The sequence below is a fragment of the Bos mutus genome, chromosome 3, assembly GCF_027580195.1.
Source record: "Bos mutus isolate GX-2022 chromosome 3, NWIPB_WYAK_1.1, whole genome shotgun sequence".
Classification (NCBI taxonomy): Eukaryota; Metazoa; Chordata; class Mammalia; order Artiodactyla; family Bovidae; genus Bos; species Bos mutus.
Genome location: NC_091619.1, coordinates 60,328,028 through 60,349,718, shown reverse-complemented (window position 1 = coordinate 60,349,718; position 21,691 = coordinate 60,328,028). Strand labels below are relative to the sequence as shown.

Here is a 21,691-nt window from a genome sequence, read left to right as displayed (position 1 = left end):
ATTTACCCTTATACATGACCTCATAAAATGGTAAAATTATATGTTATAATTATATCTGAGTATAGCTTTTTTAAATCCACTTTGAGGTATACTTTATATACAATAAAAGCAACTGTTTTAAGTGTACTTTTTGATGAGTGTTGACAAATGTACACCCATTTAACCAACTGCTTGGTCAATATTTCAACTACCTCAAAAGGGTCCTTTATAGTCTTGGATAGTTTTTTTTCATATTCCCAGCCCCAAGCAACCACTGATCTGTTTTATGTCACTATAATTTTGCTTTCTCTAGACCTTCAGTTGATGGAATCATAAACTATATGCTCCTTTTGATCTTGCTTCTTTTACACAGTATAATGTTACTGAGATTCATGTGTTTTGGTGCCAGCATCAGTAATTAAATCATTCTTATTGCTGAATTTCCATTTTAAGGACACAACCCTATTTTTGTATCTACTCATTTGGTTGGTCATACATTTAGGTTGTTCCCAGTTTTTGACTATTACTAGTCAAGTTGTTATTTTCCCAAGTGGTTGTACCCTTTTATATTCCTAACAACAATTAGAGTTTTAGTTGCCTCACATTCTCACCAGCATTTACAATTGTGTTTTCAAATGTCTTTTTCATTTAAGCCATTTTAGTGGTTTGTAATGGAATCTCATTTTGGTTTTACTTTTCATATATAAGGTTGCTAAGTTACATTTTACTGAAAACTGTTTGAATTTTTCTTATGCTTTTTGGCTATTCATATATCTTTTTGTAAAGTATCTGCTTATATATTTTGCCCATTTTAGTTGTTTATCTTATCATTGGATTGTAGAAAGTGAAAGTGAAAGAAAGTGAAGTCACTCAGTCGTGTCTGACTCTTTGCGACTCCATGGACTATAGCCTACCAGGATCCTCCATCCATGAGATTTTCCAGGCAAGAGTACTGGAGTGGGTTCCCATTTCCTTTCACAGGGGATCTTCCCAACCCTGGGATCAAACCCAATTCTCCCACATTGTAGGCAGATGCTTTACTATTAGGATTATTTATATATTTCTGAAACAAATCTTTTGTCAATCTATGTATATGCTGAGTGATTTCCCTTAGTATGTGACTTTCCGTTCTATTTTCTTAATGATATCCTGAGAGAAGGAAAAGTTTTTAATTTTGATAAAAACTCCTCATTACCCAGCTTCAACAACATCTAGCTAATCTGGTTTCACTTATTCCCTCACCATTGTATTATTAAAGCAAACCCTAATATTACATTATTACTATAAATTATTTAATATGTATCTTAGACTTTAAGAAAAAAGAACATAAGCCATTGCCATACTTTAAAAAATTTAAAAAAAATCGGTGCACATGATAAAAAAGAGATTTCAATTATTTAATTTTTGGAAATTTGTTAGTGCCTAGTTTGTTTATGGAGAAGGCAATGGCACCCCACTCCAGTACTCTTGCCTGGAAAATCCCATGGACAGCAGAGCCTGGTAGGCTGCAGTCCATGGGGTCGGTAAGAGTCAGACACAACTGAGTGACTTCACTTTCACTTTTCACTTTCATGCATTGGAGAAGGAAATGGCCACCCACTCCAGTGTTCTTGCCTGGAGAATCCCAAGGATAGGGGAGCCTGGTGGGCTTCCGTCTATTGGATCACACAGAGTCAGACATGACTGAAGTGTCTTAGCAGCAACAGCAGCAGCAGTTTGTTTAACCAGTACACAGACAAGTTCATCTACATCTGACTGATGCATTGCTCCTATAGGAGAGAAAAAAATTTTCCTTCTACTTTCTAGGTTCTTTGGCTCATCTAATAACCTCCAATTTAAATTCCACTCTACCTGTCCCTCCCCACCAATAATTTTCTTTGCCTCTTATGAAAAGAAACACATACTTGATTGTCTTTCTTTATGATCTTAAGATTGATTAGGTGGTTTAGTTATTATCAGCCTACTCCAGCATTATAAAATTTCCTATAGTTTATTTTCTCAGTGTGCTTAGCAGCCAACTTGATTGTATATATCAATTTAAGCCTAGTTATATTGTGGTAACAAAAACCCCGAGTCACAGCAGCTCTAAACAATAAAGTTTATAACTTCTTAAGTCCATGTCACCTGAGCCTCGACTTTGCTCTGCTCCGTACCATCTACTCCATGTTGTTTTTACCCTGGGACTCAAGCTAGTGGAACTTGGTACAATGCTGGTCGGCTGCCAGAGGTCCTAGATTTTCCTATACACTCTCTTACTTTTCTTCCCCTTTCCACTCACTGCAGCCACTACTCAGAAATGAATTTGACAAATGTAAGGAGAGATAACTATATTAAAATCCCATCAACAGCACTGGCTCCAAGTAGTTCTCCTACGGATCAAGTGTATTCACTTTTAGGACATATGTTGAACAAAGCATATATTATTTGAAGTATGCAAGAGTATAGAGAAGATCATAAACATCTGTGTACCAGCCACCCACTGAGCCACATCATAGCATTTCACCGTATTTACTTCAAGTTTGGGGGAAAGAAATAGGTATATATAATCTAGAAATCCTCTGGGCCCCTCCTTCCTAATCAGATTAAGAAGGGGGTAGCCATCATTCTTGTAAGCATTAGTAAATTTTATTTATTTACTTATGCTTTACAGGTATGTGTGTTTAGCAACTACTTTTCATATTTTAGGGCTTCCCTGATAGCTCCGTTGGTAAATAATCCACCTGTAATGCAGGAGACCCTGGTTTAATTCCTGGGTTGGGAAAATCCCCTGGAGAAGGGAAAGGCTACCCACTCCAGTATTCTGGCCTGGAGAGTGCCAAGGGGTCGCAAAGAGTCAGACACAACTGAGTGACTTTCACTTCACTTTCATATTTTAACATTAATGATTTCACACTAAATATAACTACATTTTTCATATTTATGCCCATTGATATGTGCATCTCTTGTTCATTCATTTGTCCTCAGAATGCACAGTTATTTAACTATGCCTGTGATAGATATTTTAGTAGCTTATGCTTCTTGATGATATTAGAAAAACTGAGGAGAAAGTTTTTTTATGTCTCTTACTCATACTTTATACCTTTCTAGATACATATGCACACACACACATACATGCACACACACAAACCTGGAAATAGTTTTGGAGTGATAGAGCATACCCATGTTTAACTTTACTAAATACTGCCAAATTGCTTTCTACTGCTTTACCAATTTTACACTCTTATCAGTAATATCACTGTTCCCTACCACTCTCTGCCAAAGTTCTATTATTGATATAAATTTTGTCATTCTAATAGACCTGAATTGATCACATATTTTAATTTGCAGTTCCCTGATTACTTAATGCATTTATTTGGGTATTTTAATTTTTTCTCCTGTGAATATGTTCTCCACATTTTTTCCTGTTTATTTCTTTCTCTCTAGGTAATGCATTCTGGAACATTCTGGAAACTAATTCTTTGAAGATTACTTTGCAAATATTTATTTTATCTGTGTCTTCTCTTTTTTACTTTGCATATTAATATTGTTTTACAGAATAATAAAATCAAATTATGAGTTTCTTCTTTTAAGATTGATACTTTTTTAAATTTTTTTAATTATTATTATTTTTTTACTTTACAGTATTGTATTGGTTTTGCCATACATCAACATGCATCCACCATGGGTGTACCTGTGTTCCCCATCCTGAACCCCCCTCCCACCTCCCTTAATTTGTTGATACTTTTGAAATCTTGTTTAAAAATACAGTGTGTTTTTTCTTTTGGTTTCCTGACCAAGAAATTTTTCTCTGCTTTGTAGTGATAAAGATTTTATACTTTATTTAGAAAGGAAAAAGCTTTGCCTTTTTGCATTCATGTTTTTAATCCAACCTGAAGTTTATTTTATTTATGATACTAGTGAGGGAACTAATTTTATTTTTTTCCGTATGGATAATCAGTTGTTTCAGCACTTCCAAAACATAATCCATTCCTTTCCCCAATGGTTTGTCAAGGTATCTCTGTCGTATATCAAGTTTCTGTACATGTTGGGAGTGTCTGTTTTACGTTCTTGTTTTTTTTTTTTAGTAATATTAATATCTGGTGAGTTCTTTCAACCCTGCTCCTTGAGGAATCGAATTCCTCTTAGCTGCTTTTTGGCATGTCTCTTCCATGTGCATTTTAAAATCAGCCTGTCAAGTTCCACATACTCAAAAATTTTTTGTTGGGAGTTTTTGTTAGAATTATACTGAGTTTGTAGATAGACTTTGAAAGAAGTGTCACAGATTTATCTCTTGAGTTCTCCCAGATTGGAGAAGGATAGAATTCTCCATCTGTTGTTAGGTTTCCTAGGAAAGTTATATATTTCTCCCAAAAATGTCTTGGGACATCTAGGCTTATTTCTAGGAAATGACACTATTTCTATTGTAAATAGTATTTTAAAAAGTTATATATTGTGACTGTTTATTAGTATACAGTTGATTTTGCTGATTGCAGCTTGCTAAATTATGTTCCTTCTGATAGTATAGTTTTCTTCACATTACCGTGTAGTTGACTATATTTTCTGTAAATGATTAACAAATTGCTTTTTCCTCCTAGTCTTTGTACCTTTTTGTTATCCTTAAATTACTATCTTAGCTAGGTCTTTTATACAGTGCTAAGTAAAACTTAGTGATAGGGATCAACCTGACTTTTAAAAATATGCTTCTAGTTTTTCATCATTTTTTTCTATAGGTTGGATACTAACCCTTAACTGATAATTAAGCCTTTATCTGGGCAAGGAATTTTTGTTTTATCCTTCTCGTTTTATAAAGACTTTTTATACTACATGAATGTTGAAATTTGTTGAATTCTTTCTTTAATATTTTTCTTGTTTCTTCATTTGGCTAAAGACATTAATATGTTTTCTAATGCATTAATTTATGTATGCCTTTTTCAGTTAAACTCAATTTGTTTAAGATATACTTAACATGTATATATAATTAAATATTTTACATAGTTTAAATAAGTGAGAATATTCTGTAATTTTTCTTTTTACTGTTTTATGCATCAAGATTATATATATCTTATCAAATGAGTTGAAAAACATTTTTTTAACACATACTGGATCAGTTTGTTAAAGATTCAGTATATATTTAACCATGAGTTCATTTTCTTAAGTGATCATAAACTTGAATTTTTGTTTTAGTCAGTTTTGTTTCTAGGAAATTTCCCCTTTGTCTATCTTTATTTGTAGTATAAAGTCGATTATTGCATCTCTACTAAGATCTATAGTAATGATCCTGTTTTTGAAAATTCAAACAAATTATTTTTACTATCAACATTATTTTAAGCATTATTATATGTTAAATGAAATTAACTCTTTGTTCATATATATTTGGGATATTTCATGAAAGCTTAAAAGATTTCCGACTACTCTGTCTTGTCTTGTTTTAAGAATAATTAATAATTGAGAACCCCTTTCAGTGTGAAGAAGAGGGAGGTATATTTTTGATGTATATTTTTATCATTCATCCTGTCTCCTTCAAATCATTACCCACACACATGGAAGTGATCATCTACATACCCACCTGCTTAATCTTTCTAAGCAAAGTATCTCAACCAGCTTCTGCAGCAGGTAGAATTCTAAGAGTTAGAGGTCTGTCGTTATAAACTTATATTTCAGGTGCTTGACGTGTGGCCTCATAGCTTATAAAAATCTCTGTAATGTTATGATTTCGTATTTATAGTTGAATCTGTAAGTATTTTACAAACGAAAGTTGAGAAAGATTAAAAAAAAATAGCATCCAAGAGTTATTCTTTAATGGTATGAGTTTGTTTTCCTCAAAGGCAAAGAGTGAATTCATTACTCACGTTCATGCACACATTAACTCTGTGTGTATGTGCATGTGCTTGTGTATGCACATACAAACATATGTATACGTGTTATCTAAGTACAGAAATAGCTATTCAAGGATATATGCCATCAGAGAGGGTAAAATTTAGAGAAAAGTATGTGGACTGTATTTAGTGAATTATGTGTTACTTTTAAAAATTCAAATACCTGAAATGAAAATTTTTCCATCCACTTCCTCTCATTTCATCAGTAAATGGCACATTCTAAGTACTAATATGAAATAGTTTACTCTAGTATAAATAATAATATTTTTTCATTCTTTTCTAATAAAAGTATGCTGATATAAAGTATTATAATCTTTATTGGATTTATAGTAGACACATTTATGTTGAGACTATTACTATTTTATTTTTTAAACAGAGTTGAGCAGTATTTTTTAAACAGTCTTGCTGATCATATAAATGTTCTTAATGTTTATTTATTGACTTGACTTCATTTCCTAACATGTTTGCTTATGTTCCTACCTCATTAGAATTTGTGAACTTTGGATCGTACTGCAATAGTTTGCAAACTTTTTCTATAAAAATCCAAGTAGTACACATTTTAAGCTTTGCAGGCCATGTGGCCTAAGCTGCAAATACTTAACTGCCATAGACAATATGTTAATAGATAATTGAGGCTGTGTCCCAGTAAAACATTATTTACCCAAACAAGTGGCAGACCAGATTGCCCGACTTGAGTATGTAAAAATTGATCAGTACTAGTGAGAATTAATGGGAAGTTTGAACATAATGCCAGACGTAGACGTTTTCTCATAAATAATGCTATGCTGGGCAACTACTTTTAGAAATTATCAAAAACTTATTACTGCAAAATTGACCTATGTAATCTTATGTATTAAAATACATTATGTAGCAATACATAGAAATAGATACCTACATGCAGTAGAGGTATTCAGATTTTATACTTCATATTGTGTTTTACCATTACCAAGTAATGGTCATTGAAAATTACTTTAACATAGAGCCAAAAAATAATTTTGAAATATTTTTGTTTAACATGATTTCAGTGAAACTTTGATCAGTTCAGTTTAGTTCAGTTCAGTCACTCAGTCGTGTCTGACTCTTTGCGACCACATGAACAGCAGCACACCAGGCCTCCCTGTCCATCACCAACTCCCAGAGTTCACTGAAACTCATGTGCATCAAGTTGATGATGCCATCCAACCATCTCATCCTCTGTCGTCCCCTTCTCCTCCTGCCCTCCATCCTTCCCAGCATTAGGGTCTTTTCCAATGAGTCAGCTTTTCGCATCAGGTACCCAAAGTATTGGAGCTTCAGCCTCACCATCAGTCCTTCCAGTGAACACCCAGGACTGATCTCCTTTAGGATGGACTGGGTGGATCTCCTTGCAGTCCAAGGGACTCTCAAGAGTCTTCTCCAACACCACAGTTCAAAAGCATCAATTCTTCGGCACTCAGCTTTCTTTATAGTCCAACTCTCACCTCCATACATGACCACTGGAAAAACCATAGCCTTGACTAGACGGACTTTTGTTGACAAAGTAATGTCTCTGCTTTTTAATATGCTGTCTAGGTTGTTCATAACTTTCCTTCCAAGGAGTAAGCGTCTTTTAATTTCATTGCTGGAATTGAAATTTTGATAGTTGTGTGCTGTAAATCAGACACTTCATATTCATAGGCCAAAAGACTAGAATTAGTTGACAAAAGATAAGTAAAACTCTAAAGAAAATTTTAAAACGATTATACCAAAATTTTTAAAGTAGTAAAGTTTAAGACCTCTTAGAATAATTTAGTTGTTTGTTCATAATTTTGTTGTAATTGAACACTGAAGTTTTTAGAATAGTAAAAATAGAATAATGGTTTCTGTGCAATTTGCCTTTTTGTCGGTGAATATAAAGAATGCCCCTTTGTTCCCCTCCTTTATCTTTTACCTCATCCAGTTCTGGAAGTTGCAGTACTCAGTACAGAAGGACAGGTCCAAGACTTTAAATTTCCTCTGGGCATCAAAGGAGCAGGCAGCTCAATCCAACTCTCTGCAAATACTGTTAAACAGAACAGCAGGAATGGTAAGATGGAGCAAAGTCTTTTAAAAATTGATAGGTTTTTTTGTTCAGTTAAACCTGTTAATTCTAAAGTGCTGAGTACTTGACTCCTAATATAACAAATTAACATTTAAAAGCAGATTTAAAATAACATCTACTCTTTCCCAGTAAACTTAATCTGAATAAAGATTTCATAAGGATTTCATTTTGTTATTTACTGTGTCTTATCTTATTCATAAGCATATTTTCTGTAAAGACATATGACTGTTTTTACCTTCCTAGGTCTTGCAAAGTTGGTGTTCATCATTTACCGGAGTTTGGGACAGTTCCTTAGTACCGAAAATGCAACCATAAAACTGGGTGCTGACTTTATTGGTCGAAATAGCACCATTGCAGTGAATTCTCACGTCATTTCGGTTTCAATCAATAAAGAATCCAGCCGAGTATACTTGACAGATCCTGTGCTTTTTACCCTACCACACATTGATGTAAGTTATGTATGCTAATGAAGTAATGGAAGGTTATAAAACCAGTGAGGAAGGAAAGCAAAACTGACATGCTGTGGATTGAGAGAAGGGGAATGGAGAAGTGGCAGAGAGGAAAGAAAAGACTTCCTATTTGAATTTCAAATGTTGGACAGGTCAGAGACACAAGTTTATTTAAGTCTGCGAACGTAAAATGAGGCTGGTTCAGTGATTATTAGAATTTAAGTGTATTCTTAATGAAAGCTAATTCAGTAATCAACAGGAAAATGTAAATACCTGTAATTTGTTTTAGAATGAAAATTAACCCTTACCTTACCAGCATGATAACAGAGTTCTAGGACTCTGCCTTTTTCATGTGGCAGATCTTTTTGGTTTGTTTTACTGATCATATTAACAGAATCATTATCAAGCATTGTGTTTTTAACAATATAGAATTGAAGAGATGTGATTCCTCTGCTATACCTTAGAACGTAAGTTAGTAAATAATTGCACTGTGTTGGAAGACTGACTGCTGAATTTGGCTGTAGTTATAGTAGAGTGAATAAGTGGGCATAGATAGCCATGTAAATCTCCAGAACTGGCAAAGTTCAATACATTTGTGTGGCTATTTTCTTCTCATATTTTCTGTAGTTTGCTTCACTCTCTATAGAGCCTTGACATACTAACTATAGGATTTGAGTCATCTCTATTGTGTCCCTTAGAACAAAAATGGGCCCAAAACAAGATGGATTTTTAAACACTTGGTCCTTATAGAATTTATCAGAGCAACTTTTGTCAGAAAAGAAAAAATGATTCTGATTACCATCAGTATGTAAAATCAGAAGATGGAAATTGTAATTGTGTAAAATGGGTCTTTGGTAATTTAGAGTACATTTTAGAGTGTTTCGGACTATAAAGCCCCTTTTAAGTTAGGTATCTGCTTTGTATAACATAGTCTACAATTTTGCTGATGAAAAACTTTATAGTCCGAAACATGCAAAGTTTAATCTAAATTACCTTTTACACATATTAAACAATTGCTATTGCCATCTTAGAGTATAAAATCCTAATTTTATCTTGTCATTTTATTTCCCAGCCTGACAATTATTTCAATGCAAACTGCTCCTTCTGGAACTACTCAGAGAGAACTATGATGGGATATTGGTCTACCCAGGGCTGCAAGCTGGTTGACACTAATAAAACTCGTACGACGTGTGCATGCAGCCACCTAACCAATTTTGCAATTCTCATGGCCCACAGGGAAATTGCAGTAAGTATTTGCACTTCTAATTAGTAGCAGAGAAAAACCTCAGAGATTCAAAACAGCTTGTGTAATTGTCCCTTCTTTGGGTGCTTATCGTAACTAAAAAGCAAACAAAGTAATGTGGATTTCTAATTGTTTCTCCACTGTCCATATATTTTAAGCAGTTTCGACACTGTATTGTTACTTCTCAAAATCATGTACTTCATAGACTTGTTCTCAGTTTTTCTCCTGTGGTCTGGTGTTAAGCAGAGGCGTCAAGGATTTAAAAAGCTAACAGCAACAATAGATTATAAAAAAGAGACAGAGGGTTCTAAATATTAACCTGCCCTCCCCATCTTAAATGTTTGAATCTCATTTCAAAACTTTTCTATAAGTTCCCAAGCACTTTGCACACTCTGTAAGACTGCAAATTTCAAAAGATCAGAAAGATTTCTGGGATATTTTATAATTCATTTCTTCTTCTGATTAAGAGAACAATAGCCAGAAGATAAAAATATTTTAAGAACTACAGCATGAAAACTCTCAGATCTACTATATACTTAACTCTTAGTAATTAAAATCTCAAGAAGAAAATTAAAACTTAAAATTTGACCTTTTAGTCTGGAAATTCAATAAAATGCCAATTATTTTTAAATAACTAAGTGGTCTTTATTATAAAATATTTTCTGTGTTTATGTAAGTAATAATTTCAGTCATTTTCTAAGTAGAATCTTCTACTTTCATAGATCATTCTTTGAATATAAAAATCAGTAAGATAATATTGGAACTATTACATGATTGAAAAAATTTGTTTTAGCATTGAGCCCCATTTGAACACACATGAATATTCAGAGTTTAGGTAAAAGATGAACTCTCACATGTGTAACTCATCTTATATTTATTTAATGTAACATAGGAATACTAAAGTCCCTCATATTTATTTTTTTTATTTTCAGTACAAAGATGGAGTTCATGAATTACTCCTTACAGTCATCACCTGGGTGGGAATTGTCATTTCCCTTGTTTGTCTGGCTATCTGCATCTTCACTTTCTGCTTTTTCCGTGGTCTACAGAGTGACCGTAATACCATTCACAAGAACCTTTGTATCAACCTTTTTATTGCTGAATTTATTTTCCTAATAGGCATTGATAAGACAAAATACATGGTAAGTACCCCTTCCATTTGTTGACCTTGGATCTCTGAAAATTATTATTATAACAAGTTATCCACATATGCTGCTATTAATATTTGACCTTATAACTTATAGTAACTTATAGCTTATAATATAGTTGACATGGCAATACTTAAGGATAATTTGTAATAAAAGACAACCCAATCATTAAGTAATATTGTGGGTTAATTCATTTCTTATGTTAAGGTACAGTTGCATTTTTCTGGGTTTTAATAAAACACGTAATTTGAGTCAAAGAATGCTGGGGACACTAAAAAGAAAATATATTAAATTTTTCATTTTGTTTACCTAGTCATTCTGACCAGTGATCATTTCCTCATAATCTGAGCAATTTATTCTTTATCATGAGGTCTCAATGTAAGAAAGATAACTTAGTTAATGCTTTACACTACAGAATGAATTTGAGAATGCTCCACATATGACAGGAAAATGATGTTAACTAATTAGAGCTAGTATATTTACCATTAAAGCAAAATTTTTAAAATTCTGTAATAGAAAAAAATAGAACTTATGTTTTTGGAAACAGTTTTTGTAAAGATTTTTAAAACAAATTATCTACAAATAGAATCAGATTTTAAAATATGTAATTCTAGAAGAGAAATTAATGTTTTCTTATTTGCATTTAGTTTTACTAAAAATATAAATGTCTTATAGTGATGATATTTTTAGCACACCTACCATTACACTTCAAAAGCATTGAGTCATATTTAGCAGTATTTTCACTTATTAAAAGGTTTTTAAGAAGCAGTCATTTAAATAATGATGTATCTTATAGGCATTATCAGTGAATACTGTATAGTTTTGGAGTGGGTTGTTTGTATTCACATGTTCCCTTTTGGGTTTTTGCTTCTTTCCTTTATAGATTGCATGCCCAATATTTGCAGGACTGTTACACTTTTTCTTTTTGGCTGCTTTTGCTTGGATGTGTCTAGAAGGTGTACAGCTCTACCTAATGTTAGTTGAAGTCTTTGAAAGTGAATATTCAAGAAAGAAATACTACTATGTTGCCGGTTACTTGTTTCCTGCCACAGTGGTTGGAGTTTCAGCTGCTATTGACTATAAGAGCTATGGAACAGAAAAAGCGTAAGTAATTGCAAGTGACCTGAGTGTTTTTCAAGTGAATAATTTTTTTAAAGCCTGTTAGCTGTCAGTGAGGGTCCCTGACAGACTAAAATAGCATCTGAAAGCTTTATTGGTAAGAGAATGGGCATGCCGTGCACAAATTACAATCAAGTCTTTTGTAATTTTCTAGGTTCAGAGGATTTGTACTCTGGTGAGGCAGATTCTAAATTATGGACTTTCTTTTTAACACAAAAGATTGACCTGAAACAAATTGAAAAAGTAAATAACTTTTTAGCCTTAGAAAGATATTAAGCAAAAAATTCTTGTGAACTTAAAGCATCTGACAGGTTTAACTACTGAGTTTTTAAGCTAATGCTTCATTAGCTCTCTTTGTGCAGCCGACCCTCTAGCTAACTCTCGTTTTGAATTGTGACAGTACCACATTCCATCCCATATGTTTTACTTTGATAATATTTTATCAGGCAGTTTGAAAGGATTAAAATAAGTGACTGTCATTCATTTATTAAAAAAAATACAGATATTTATGGAAAGTGACAGAAGGTAGACATAGCCATGTTTCTAAGGATTTTGTTTGCTAGAGGCATGAATTTGCCTTCCAATTCTGTTTATTTTTTCCTTTGATAAAATTAGTTATATAAAGATTCTTTGGACTAAAGAAAGCTTTTTGACTACACAGATGATGAAAGACAAAAGAAATTCGTTGGGGATTCAATGTTATATGAAGAATGAACTACTAAGTAAAGTCTGTCTTAATAAGTTTATGCATCATTTACTCTAATGATGTATGAATTCTGTGCTTGAATTTTTTTCCCCTAGTATACATCCATTCCCAATTGAGGTGTTATATTTGTGATACACTGTTTTACAACAAACATTACATCTGAACACTTATTTTATTTTATTTTTATCCTTTGTGTGCCATAGGGTGAAACATTTTAGCTCAGATGTAGATCTGAAAGGCAAATTTTGAAGATAAGAACTTTAGAACAATGAGACAATTTGGAATGCTGAGTTTCAAGTTTTTCTTAGTAAACTTAGAGGTTTTAACATTTCAGGATTAGGGTGGGAGTTATTGTTTCCCCAACACAATTATGTATGTCTTTATCAGATTTAAAACCTGAAATGAAGAACAGTAGTTTGAGGTAAATAATTACTACTCTTTAAGTCAGAGACAACTCAGTTATTAAAATTGTTCTTGTCCATGATAAATTAATTTTTAAAGGCAATTGTAAAGATAGTTTTGCTTGTTAGATTTTTAAAATTCTGTCTTACTTGTGATTTGAGGATCCACTTAATGTTCTTTTCTTTTCATAATAGTTGCTGGCTTCATGTTGATAACTATTTTATATGGAGTTTCATTGGACCTGTTACCTTCATTATTCTGGTAAGCAGACTCTGCTTTGCTTTCCTTTTTATTCTTGTCTTTTTAGCTGTACAATGGAAGTAGGGATAATTTGTTTTACTGTTTATTTGTCTATACATGCAAAGATTTTTTCAACACGTCTAGCTTACAAAATAAAATAATGTAGTATATTTTACCTATGATATAGTTATTGAGAGTTTATATACGTGCTAATTAGTACTATTTCTGAAAACCCTTTCTTTTAAGAAGTACTTTTTTCTTCATTTGTAATTTAGTTTGCAGAAATGTGATGTCATAATCTAATATATGTATACATGTAAGTGTATATATAAAAGCCATGTTAAGATTGTATGATTTGAAAGTAGTTTGAGAATTAGGGATAATACGTGTAGCATATTCTGTTTTTGACTAGTGGAGTTTTTTACTAAGAGGTTTAGTTTAGGTAATTATGTCTTCAGAATCTATAGTATTAGCTCTGCACCAAGCCTGTATAGCATTTATGAATTAAATAAATGTTTTATAGAAGTAAAAGAAAATTAGGTTAATGTTTATTATCATAATTTCTACATAGTAATTTAGTACTTTTAAATAAATTCCACACCCAGATTCTTTTAAGAGACGAAAACAGTTTTTTTTTTTTAAGTTAGAGTAATAAGATAATATTAAATAAATTTTAAATTCATTAGAAATAAAATTATTTTTCTGAGACTTAAAATACCAAATGCACATATTGGTTTCTAAGAAATTTAGTTTTAAAATAAATTTAATACAACTTAAGTAAAAGACATTAAGATTTCTTTACTTAAGTTATCGCTAATCAAATATTTGAAATATATTTGAAATTTTTATAAAAGCTAAAATATTTGGATTTCAGCATTTCAAAGCTGTTCACTCAGTTTTAACATCATGCTGTTACAAATAATGGTTTCTGACTATTGTAAGATTGAAAATGAGGCATAATCAACTTTATATATCACCTATGTCTTTTTATTTCTATTGTTTTTTCTATAAAAAATGACACAGTAAGCTTATTAAGATATTTCCTATGGTTAGTAGTATCATAATTATAGTTACTAGTATTTTAATAAATTAAGAAAAAATTTTAGTAGTTCAAGGACACTTAAAACTATCTCAAGTGTATATACTTTTGTCATTAAAATGAATTATTTTATACAGTTACTTATAAAAGTAAAATGAAAATTTGAGATGAATGCCTGTAGGAAGCACACCAGTAAAACACTCCCAAGTGTTACTTGGAAAGTTGATTTCTCATCAAAGTTATTCAATCGAGATGATTGCCCCAGTGTTTGTTCTTGGTTTACTTAAGTTAACACAGCCTGAGCCTATCTTGATTTAAATGACAAACAGCTGAGTTAAAAAGGTATGGTTCTCAAAGACACAGGCTTCTTTTTTCCCTGAACTCTTGGCCAAACATTGATACCTTGAAAATTGTAAAGACCATTGTAGGGATATTTGATCTATATGTCTGTCTTACTGCAGTTTTTCTTTATTTTTCTTTTTTTTATATCAGAAGATAAATACTGACTTTAGAATGTTAAAAAACCTTTCACTTGGCAAAAGGAATTAATGTTCATTTATCCTCAGCTTCCAGCAAGAAAAGAAATAAAGGATGTTTTATTATGTTGCCCATTTATAGTGAGAGCCTACTATTATTTTATAGCCTTGTCCTTATTATCTTCTACCAAATCATTTATATTGAGATGTGAAGGGCTTTGGGGAACAGTGTTCTCAACTTAAAAAACAAAACAAAACAGCAGGTTGCAATCACAGTACAGATCCTTGGAGTAATTCTCCTTCAATTGCTTTGCCCTCTAATCGTCCCAACATAGAAAGACAAAGAATTGTATTGAAGTGTAAAGCATTATCTCAAATGTAACCTAAAGTGAGATATATGATTTTTCAGCACATGTTTGTTTAGTATTAATGTGTGTGTGTGTATATATATATGTATATGTATATATATATCCTTATGGTGATATAGATCATTTGAAATTCAGTTCAGACACAGTTTAGCAAATTACACAAAATAAATTATATTGTATACTACCCTTTTAAGGAGTAACAAAAATTACATATTGATATTCCTAGAAAGCATAGTTTTGTATTTCCAGCTTTCTGATTTGAAATCATGTAACTTTAGTAGTATTAAAGAAGTGTACATTTTTAATCATTTTCAATGAAGGAAAAAAAAACATGTTATAGGAGATAAAACTTCCTACTTCTGTATTTCTATAGGATGTCTTGCCTACAGGCACTAGAGTTATTATATCTATGAGAAAAGTGCTTGTAAGTAATGAGCAGTGGGAAACCATTAGTATGCCTGAAATAGTTTAATGAAAGCTTGGATCATGACACGTCAGGAGCTGTTCTTATCATTTGGACAGCTCCATCTGCATCATTAATAATTAATTCAGTTCAGTAAGAGTTCAGCTCACACACTCATTTAGAAGTCTTCCTCCGAGAACACCTCTCTGGCTGCTAGTCCCAGGGAGAAATAGGTTTCTGCTTGGCTAACAGCAAAGATCTGGAGATACAAGTGCAGTTTTAGAGTTGCATTTGCTAGGTAGCAAAAGCTCTAGGGAGGACAAAAAGGGTCAGAACATGTGCAGTTCAGTTAGGTTACTTCAGAGTGGTGTTTCTGTTCTTCTGTCTTATCATATCCATGTCAGCACTGCAAGCTGTGGAATGAATTTTAAGCTGCTAAGCTCAGACGGATATGATTCAGTTGAGCAGGTGGATGGCTATAAAACAAACCGTGCACTTCTGTAATGTATGGTACCTTTTTCTTTCTTTAAACTTCTTTGTATTTTCATGATCATCAATGTGAGTGAGAATTAGCTAGGCTATATCATCAAGTAGTGATGAATTCTATCAGCAAATTACACTGGCAGAGTGTTTTAGCAGTAATTTATGAAATATTTTGAGGGGATAGGGAGGAGAGTATTATTTGTTATTAGAAGAGAAAATGCCCTGTTTAGTGATTTAACACTTTTTAGCTGAAATTCTTTTCAATTTGCTTTCACTCTTTCACATAGAATTCTATTAAGAGATAACTATCTACTTACCTGTGTACACACACATAGAGAGAGCAGAATTAAAATCTGATTAATTCCTGGAAGAGTTGCTTCATCTCCAAACTTAATCTTCATTATGGACATTTAGGCTGGTGAATTAACATAAAACATGTAACACAACTCTTTTACTTTGTACTTACTAGAGGCTTCTACATGAATGATTACCAACATATATACCAGCTATAGACAAATCTTTATGTACATAGCTGTAACTCCATCTTTTTCATTTCTTAGTGATGCATAACACCTTTCAACTTATCCCAAAATACTATGTTTAAACTTAGTAGCATTTATGTTGGAAAGAAAAAGAATATGAGGTCAAAAAATGGTTTCATTGGACTTGAAGGGATAAGAAGAGTGGTTGGATGGTGAAGACAATTCTCATCACTTTTGCCTGCCTTCCAGTGGAGAAATCCTCATTGATGGTTGTGATTTCTTTTATTTGTTAAATGCATACGAAAGGCAGGAAAATAAATCAGAAAGAAAAAAGCGAGGAGAAAGAAATCACTTACTCTAAATAGAAAAATAAAAGGCACAAAGGTATATGGCTGGAAAGAGCCGTTTATGTCATAGGGAAAATGCTAAGACAAAAACACTCAGTATGTCATTTGAAACTAAGGTTATCAGTCTTCAAGTGACTATTTTGAACAATAGATTTTGTCAAAGATGTTTCTTTTTGCTGCTCTGTTTCTTGTTTTGATTCTCATAGTTATATTTTAAAATAACAAGAGTAGAAAAAAAATCTATTGAAATGTCTTATTATACAAAATTATGACTTATTTGAATGCATTGCCTCTTGAGAAAGATCATAGGAACAATTTTTATCAATGACACTAAAAATTAGCATTTACAGTTTTAGACACTGAAGAAAATACAAGAACTTTAAACCAAAATTTAAAAAATTTGTTTATACTATAGTAAATATTCTGTTTAATTTCAGAAAATATTTCACTCATGTATTTTGGTGATAATGTATTAAAATGTTCAATTCTTAGACAGTAGACATATTTTTTCAGAAATCATATAAGTGATTTTTAATGTGTTGAAGAAAAATATTTCACACTTAGCACTTTTTACTTTTATGATTCACAATAAGTCTTGCATGTCTTTTTTCATAATTTATCTTAAAATAATGATAATATATCCTAATAAAGATACCATTGTCTCATTAATTGTGTATCATCATAATTCAAAGACTAAATGAGTGTCAGATTTAACTAAATTTCTTAGCAACCTGACTGCTAGTGCCTTGGCTAAATTTTTATTTTCAGTTTCTGTAAATTGGAGAATTCACAGGCACTTGTGAAAGAATCTGATACAAGAATTCTACTGTGGTTTTATGATTATTTTTCTAGGATTTTAGATTTTCTTTTTTAAATAGACTCACTTTAAAAACACCTTTTGGAAGCAATTTTAAATAAGTTAGAAACAACAGCTTTTTTCCTCACTAGGATTTTATTGGTTTGTGTGATATTTATCTGTGTGTGCATATAACTAGCACAATCATGTTTAAGAAAACAAAGCTATTCAACATACAGTTTGGCTATTAGGAATAGCATGTGGGCATTTTAGCCATTTGCTGATTATGGATGGTTGTGTTTTGCAAAGGGAATGGAGAATTGGTTATTATGGCAAGTCCATCAAGTAGGAATCATTTGAAGAGCACACCTTCTTATGTCATTCATACAGGATTTTATGTATTAATTTTATATATTAATTAATATTATATCTTCATTTATCATCTCTTATTGATTTGTAAATTAGATTACTCTATAGAGAAGTGGAACCTTTTTAAAAAATATACAAAACTCTTTGTATAGTTTATCTTTGTTTTGCTAGAGATTCCTAATTTTCTCAACCAGAATAAACTGATTTATTTTATTGACAAGATTGGGCCATGGAGCTAGAAGATAGTATATTGAATCTCAGCATTGACACTATATTAATTGCAGCTGAGTAGTCTTTGGTGACATACTCAACATCACAAATTTGTAAAATAATCAATTCAATGGGTTTCCCAGGTGGCACTAATGGTAAAGAACCCCCCTGCCAGTGCGGGAGACCTAAGAGATGCAGGTTCAATATTTGGGTCAGGAGGATCCCCTGGAGGAGGGCATGGCAATCCACTCCAATATTCTTGTCTGGAGAATCCCATAGACAGAGGAGCCTGGTGGCTGCAGTCCATAGGGTCTCACAGAGGTGGACACAACTGAAACGACTTAGCACGCACGCACTTCTGGAATAGGATTATAGGTTCTTGGTGCTGTTTCTTTTTTCCTGTAATTTTCTATATTGTCTGAACTTTATGTCTTGTGCATGTTTGCAGCTAGGACAAAACACTGAACATATATATATTAAGAAACCCTCAGTAGGGTAAGGGAAAAGAAGGGAAGATATTTTTTAAGGATTAAATGAAATATGTTTTCTGTGGCAGTTCCAAATTGGTTAGTTCTATCTTAACAAGAAAAAAATGTCCTTGTATCATACTTAAGCTCTAATTTTACATAGGTACACTTCATTTTTATTTCAATTTTATTAGAAAATGAGCTAGTTCTTAAATAACTGATTTTTTTCCTTGGTTTTTCTTCACTGAAAAATATGTTTGGATGGATTCACCCCCACAATTTCACATTTTCTACTCATTTTCTTTCTATGGCATAATACTTGATACATCCATATTTTTTCACATTCACATTCTTTTCTTTCTTTGTATTAGTAGTTTTGACATGACAGTGGATAATATCTTTTCTTTCCTTAAATGTACTACTATTTTATTCCTGAGGGGGTAGTTAATATGCTTAGAAAGTAATTAGCTCCAAACTGTGGCCCTTTGTACTTTGGAAAATTATTTTTAAAAAAGTGTTAGAGTGGAGACGCAACCCTAAGTCTGTAAGTTTGTAATAAATAAATGGTTTCATCAGGACCTTCAAAAAGAAGGGTCAAAACATTTAATTGATTTTAACTTTGAAGCTGTTAAGGCAGCCATTCTTACCTAAGAGTTGTAATCAGTTTGTTTCTTTAAATGGGTTTTGGTTTGTTTGTTTTTAGGATATGTAGAGTACTTGTTTTTAATCATTCTTAAATTGTCCTGGTTAAGGCTTACTGTTACATAAAATAAAAAATAAAAACATGGCTGATTTTGCCTTTACAAAAATTATAGAGGTAAACTGTACCATGATTCTTTAAAAACCAAATTAAATATTTATTGTACTATCAGAAAGATGTCCCTAATTTCTCAAAGGCAAAAAACTGTGTCTTACCCACAATACAATAAGCATGTTCTTGTGTAGAGCAGTAAGGTCAATATGAAATGCATGATACTGTAATATCCCTGAAAATATAAGCTTTTATTTATATATGACTAACTGGACTTTATAACCTCCAGAATACAAAGCTAGAAATTTCTTTTTTTACAAAATTATTTACTTTTTTCTCTAGACCAATATTTTAAGAAATTAATTTTTAAGTGCTTTTTTAAGCAAAGAGCTTTTTTGTCTTCAAGTAATTAACATCAAACAATGGAATGCAATCTGCCAGCACTTGCAAATTATTCCCATTAACCTCATTTTAGTCCTTAAGAGGAAATTCTATGTCTAAGAGAAATAACAAGGCACAGTAGGCAAAATGACTGATATACAGCTTAGATTAAAGCTTTTGCTCTTTTCCTGAATTCATTAGGAAGGACTTGGAAATTTTCTTTATTGCCTTACATCATTTTTCCTAATTATAAAATCGGAAGTAGTGATGTATGAGTAAAATAGTCTTATCATTTTATCAGATAGTTTTGTGACTCAGTAAAAATTATGTTACTGTAACAAAGTTATGTAGATTATTTAAAACTAAAGAATTGCTTTTGTCTTAACATACTTCTAAATATACCATTTGTGCTTGCACTTAATCACAATGCTCACAAAATAACTTCATTTTGTCTTTTTTAAAGTAGTAGTCTCAAGTAAATAAAATGTCAAAAAAAAAAATCCAAGAGCAATTTAGCATAGTTTTATTTTTGGAGCATAAAAGTGGAACTGCCTTCACTCCATGTAGCATTCTGCCAGGCTTCCATAGAAGCAAATGCAAATTACAGATCCCTAACTCTGCTCAGTCAAAACATACCCCTTTTTCTTCTGAAGTTCATTCAAGCTGCCTCCCCAGACTGTTCTTCCATGTCAGGTTCCATCTTCCCTAGTTAGTATTCGTTGCATAACTGAGTGTTTAGAAGGACTCGAAACAGCCTTTCTTTAGAATTTACCTACTTCCATTCAATGTAGAGACATCAGGAAAAAAGAAATGATGTCCTTTAACACTAAAATAGCAAATACATTTATATTTTTTAAAAGTCTGTCTTAGTTTATATAACCAGGGACCATACTTCATATGTTATCTCATTTGATCCTTAACCATTACCTTACAAAAGGATTGTTCAAATATTATTTTCCTCATTTTATCAGTCAAAATCAAGAACTAGACTCTTAACTAAGATTTAGGGTCCCAAATTCAGAGATATTTCCATTATAAACTGCATAATATAAATGCCCCTCCTAAAGAACTCACTTCATATTTTCATTAGGTGGTTTTTAGGCCCTGGGATACCTCTATCTAAAGACACTAGGCTTTCTAATTTATTTAATCATCACCACATGATACTTATTTAATGAGGTTGCAATTTCATGTCAAATGATCTATTAAAAAATCAGTCATACATGGCCAGAAAATTTTTCATGTAGACTCAACTTGATTATTGCATAAGTAATGATAAGTAAACTAAAATTGAGTCAGTTTCTACCACATATTCATGTTTTTGATATTTAATTGCATTAACCCATTAAGTATATTGTAATGATGTATTTAACTTTTTCTCATAGTTATCTAATTCCTTCTTTATTTGTTGTAACAGCTAAATATTATCTTTCTGGTGATCACATTATGCAAAATGGTGAAGCACTCGAACACATTAAAACCAGATTCTAGCAGGTTGGAAAACATTAAGTAAGTATTTTGTATTTTAATTTTAGTGCTTGACAAACTGAGTGAAAGATATTCCCCACAGCAAATTCATGAATACCATCTTTCAACTGTAGAAATTATTCAGAATGAAATTTTACTTATCAAGGTTGAACCTCACTGTTACCATGTCACAGACATTGGTCAGAAATTAGATAATAATTTCTGTCATGATCTAGAGCCAAAAAACTGTTTTAGTACCTTTATGAAAATTCCATAAACTAGCAATCTCATTTAAATTTAAAATGCAGTTCAAAATGATGTTCCTGTTTGCATGACTGATATGATTATATTAAGTTTGTTTTGTTAAATGACTTTTTGATTTAAGGATTCTGAGCAGTTTCTACTTCTAATCCTGTTTTCCTAAGAGAATTTGCTCCATTACTGTTGTTAAC

At 32.0% G+C, this 21,691-nt stretch overlaps 1 protein-coding gene across 9 annotated transcripts in view; it reads left to right on the top strand.

The window, feature by feature from the left end:
- Positions 1–21,691, top strand: part of ADGRL2 (adhesion G protein-coupled receptor L2) — a 201,299-nt gene that overhangs the window by 165,299 nt on the left and 14,309 nt on the right. For all 9 annotated transcript variants that reach the window (XM_070367794.1, XM_070367792.1, XM_070367799.1 and 6 more), the window contains 7 exons: positions 7,753–7,878; positions 8,137–8,342; positions 9,415–9,588; positions 10,518–10,727; positions 11,617–11,837; positions 13,155–13,221; positions 21,190–21,281. In XM_070367794.1, the coding sequence (XP_070223895.1) occupies positions 7,753–7,878; positions 8,137–8,342; positions 9,415–9,588; positions 10,518–10,727; positions 11,617–11,837; positions 13,155–13,221; positions 21,190–21,281 (1,096 nt within the window). The remainder of the gene's footprint in view (positions 1–7,752; positions 7,879–8,136; positions 8,343–9,414; positions 9,589–10,517; positions 10,728–11,616; positions 11,838–13,154; positions 13,222–21,189; positions 21,282–21,691) is intronic.